Source organism: Cebus imitator, unplaced genomic scaffold (assembly GCF_001604975.1).
Source record: "Cebus imitator isolate Cc_AM_T3 unplaced genomic scaffold, Cebus_imitator-1.0 Scaffold297, whole genome shotgun sequence".
Classification (NCBI taxonomy): domain Eukaryota; kingdom Metazoa; phylum Chordata; class Mammalia; order Primates; family Cebidae; genus Cebus; species Cebus imitator.
In genome coordinates this window covers 1,597,506-1,600,483 of record NW_016107612.1, presented here as the reverse complement: position 1 = coordinate 1,600,483, position 2,978 = coordinate 1,597,506, and the positions used below count along the sequence as shown (strand labels likewise).

Genomic DNA, 2,978 nt, shown 5'->3' with positions numbered 1-2,978 from the left:
TTGTAGAGGCAGGGTCTCAATATGTTGTCCAGGCTGGTCTTGAACTTCTGGCCACAAGCGATCCTCCTGTCAGGGGTCAGCCTCAGGATCCACCTCACCAGGGATGGTGAGGGATCCCTCACAGGGATCTTGCTGGCCGTCATCCTCTGCCTAGCAAGATCTCTCCTCTGTTCCAAAACCTCTTATGGCCACCAACAGAGCCTACTCCCTACAGCTCACTGAGTTGACACAAGGCCCATGGCTTCTGTCCACACCAGAAACAAGTGCTTCAACTCCAGCATCACCAAACTGTTGGCTACTCCCTGCAAGTTAATTCAACTTTCTCATCACCACACCTTGGCTCACACTGTGCCCTGCCCTTGGAACACCCTTTTCCTGCCTGTCTCTGCCTCAGATTTCAGTGAAGTCTCTGCTCAGAAGCCACCTCCTCCAAGAAGCCTTCCTGATTGTGGAATTGCTGTCCTCCTCCTCTGCCCTTTTGTACCACTTCTCACACCACCTGCCTCTCCCCTGGTCAGCCCAGCAGCTGCTCCAGGCTGTGCCCCTCACAACCAGCCCAGAGCTGAACATTCCAGCAGTGGTGGGGTCAGTGGCTCTTCCCACCTGTAGAATTAAATGATTCCAGGAAGTAGATTTCTTCCCTCAGAAGATAGAATCTTCTCTGCCCCAAAAGAGAAACAAACAAACTCTGGGAGAAGTGTTAAAATGCAGATTTCTGGCTCTACTTCCTGAGATTCAAATTCCAATTGCACATTTTTTCCGGGGGTGGAGTCCAAGAACCTGCATTTTAAACAAACCCACCAGGAGATTCAGAGGCTGTGGAGGTGGCACACAAAGAGAGATCACAGAAATCCTGAAATGACATAGCACTGACCCAGGTGGAGGGGGCCCGCACCTGAGGAGGTCGGGAGAGGGACACTGGACCTCAGCACAGGGTCTGGCACCAAAGCAACCACCCTGCCCTCCAGCTTGGGCCTGGCAGCCCTGCTAGCACCCAGCAGTGACAGTGGAAAATGTCCACTCGCTGGATTGTAAAGGAAAATGAGTCCCGGCCCAACTCCAATTCCGCCTGGGTCCTCTGAGAATGTATCAGGCCCTCAGCTGGTGGGGAAGCCTCCCTCAGGGGCACCCACCCAGCTTCCAGACCCTCAGAAAAGAGTGGCAGAGGAGGAAGCTAACACCCAGGTCTGTAGCTGGTGTGGGAGTGGAGGATGTTCCAACGGGTCCGCCTCAGTTGGGGTCAGTACAGGGCTCTGGGAGAAGAAGAGGAGTCTTGCCCTTGGCTATCCACAAACCCCTCCTTACAGCACAGGGCGAGCTATCTGGGCCCTGTGGAGCCGGCCAAACCTGCTGAAACCTGGCGGATCACCCAGAGAAGGCTAGAAGAGCCCGGCTCCCCCGCGGGAGCCCACAGGGTAGTGCCTGAGTGTACGTGTTGGGGGGTCGGATGTGCCCTCTCGATTAGTTGAGGAATGTTCCGGGGTTGCGGCCACGCAGAGCTGCTGGGAGCTGGGCAGAAGGTGGTCAGAGAGTGGACTTTGCCTCAGGCTGGGTTCCCTAGAGGGCTGAGGGCATTGTCCTGGCAGAAAGAGGGGTGAGAAAGAGGGAGGAGGGAAGGGAAGGGTGAGAAAAGTTGGGGGGAGGAGCTGTGCGCAGTAACTATGGCTCAGGTGGAGGCTTCTCTGTGGCCGCTGGTAACCACCTTGAAGGGGACCCGATGGGGCACGGGCAGTGGACACTCTGAACAAGGTGACGCGCTCGCAGGGACGGCCACGCGGAAGGCTAGTGGTGAGAGGGTTGCAGGGTGAGCTTGGGGCCGTCCATGCGGGAAGCGCCCCAGGGGTACGCGCAGCGCGTCGGTGCGCGTGAGCCCGGGTGGGGAGCGCAAGGTTTGCGAAGACTGAACGCAGCCCGGAGTCCCTCACCCACCCTGGCCGGACCGGGAGCCCCCGGCTAGCCTGCGGGCGCGCGCGAGCTCTCACCAGCTGCAGCAGCATGAGCGCCCCGAGGCGGGAGCGCACAAAGCCCAGGTCGGGGCGCAGCGCAGACACCGAGGCTCCGGCGCCCTGCGCGGGACTGCTGGTCCGCGTGCTCACTTTCGACGGGAACTCGGCCATGGCGGCTCCGCTTGCCTCCCGAGGTCGCTCCGGCCGCCGTCGCCGCCCCTCCAGCGGTGGGTGCCGGCTCCCGCGCCGCTCTTCGCCGAGGCTCCCGGTCCCGCGGCCGCTCCGGGCGCTGCAGGAGGCGTCCGGGCTGAGAGCCCAGGGCGCCAGGTGCGGCCGAGATCCCGGCCCCGCCCCTGCCGCCGGGCCCGCCCCCTTAACCCTTTGTTCGCCGCCACCGTTCCAGCAGGACCAATTCGTGAGCAGCAGCGTCCACTCCCCGGACCAGCCTAGACCGCCGCGCCGGCCTCCCGCCGGGCAAGCCACCCGCTGGGAATTTCCCGGCACTCGCCCAGGCCGTGGTGGTTTCAGCGCCTGGGGATAAACTGGTAGTGGGCTTGCGAGGTGTGTGTGTGGCGGGGGGCGGCATTGCTCTCTCAGTTGCTTTCTGCGCGCTGTGCGCCCTCGGCCTAGACCCCGCGGAGCGACTCCCGAAGAGTCCCGGGGGAGCTGAGTGCAGTGGCTTCTGCCTCTGATCGCAGCACTTTGGGAGGCTAAGGTGGGAGCATAAATTCAGGCCAGGAGTTCGAGCCCAGCCTGGGTAACATAGTGAGACTCCTGGCTGTATTTTATAGAAAAGAGAGAAGAGAGTCCCGAGAGACCCAGCATGGGGAAGGGGAGGGTCTGGGTAAGCGGTGGGTGGGCGGGAGAAGGAAGAGGTACTTTTCTGCCTATTAATGCCGTTTTCACTTCTGAACACATTTTATACAACTTAGATGATCGCAGAGGCTCAGTTTCCTCGTCTATTATATAGACATGAAGGAACCTTGCCTCACAGAGCGTTGTGGGGAATAAATGAAATATTGCCTTGAAAGC

The 2,978-nt window shown here is 60.1% G+C and overlaps 1 protein-coding gene across 1 annotated transcript in view; it reads right to left on the bottom strand.

Moving 5' to 3' along the window:
• The window catches only part of LOC108285440 (plasmolipin), a 27,113-nt gene extending 24,727 nt beyond the window's left edge, over positions 1-2,386 (bottom strand). The window contains 1 exon segment of the mRNA XM_017502647.2: positions 1,983-2,386. Within this exon segment, the coding sequence (XP_017358136.1) occupies positions 1,983-2,117 (135 nt within the window). The 5' untranslated portion in view covers positions 2,118-2,386.
• Between the last annotated feature and the right edge of the window lie 592 nt (positions 2,387-2,978).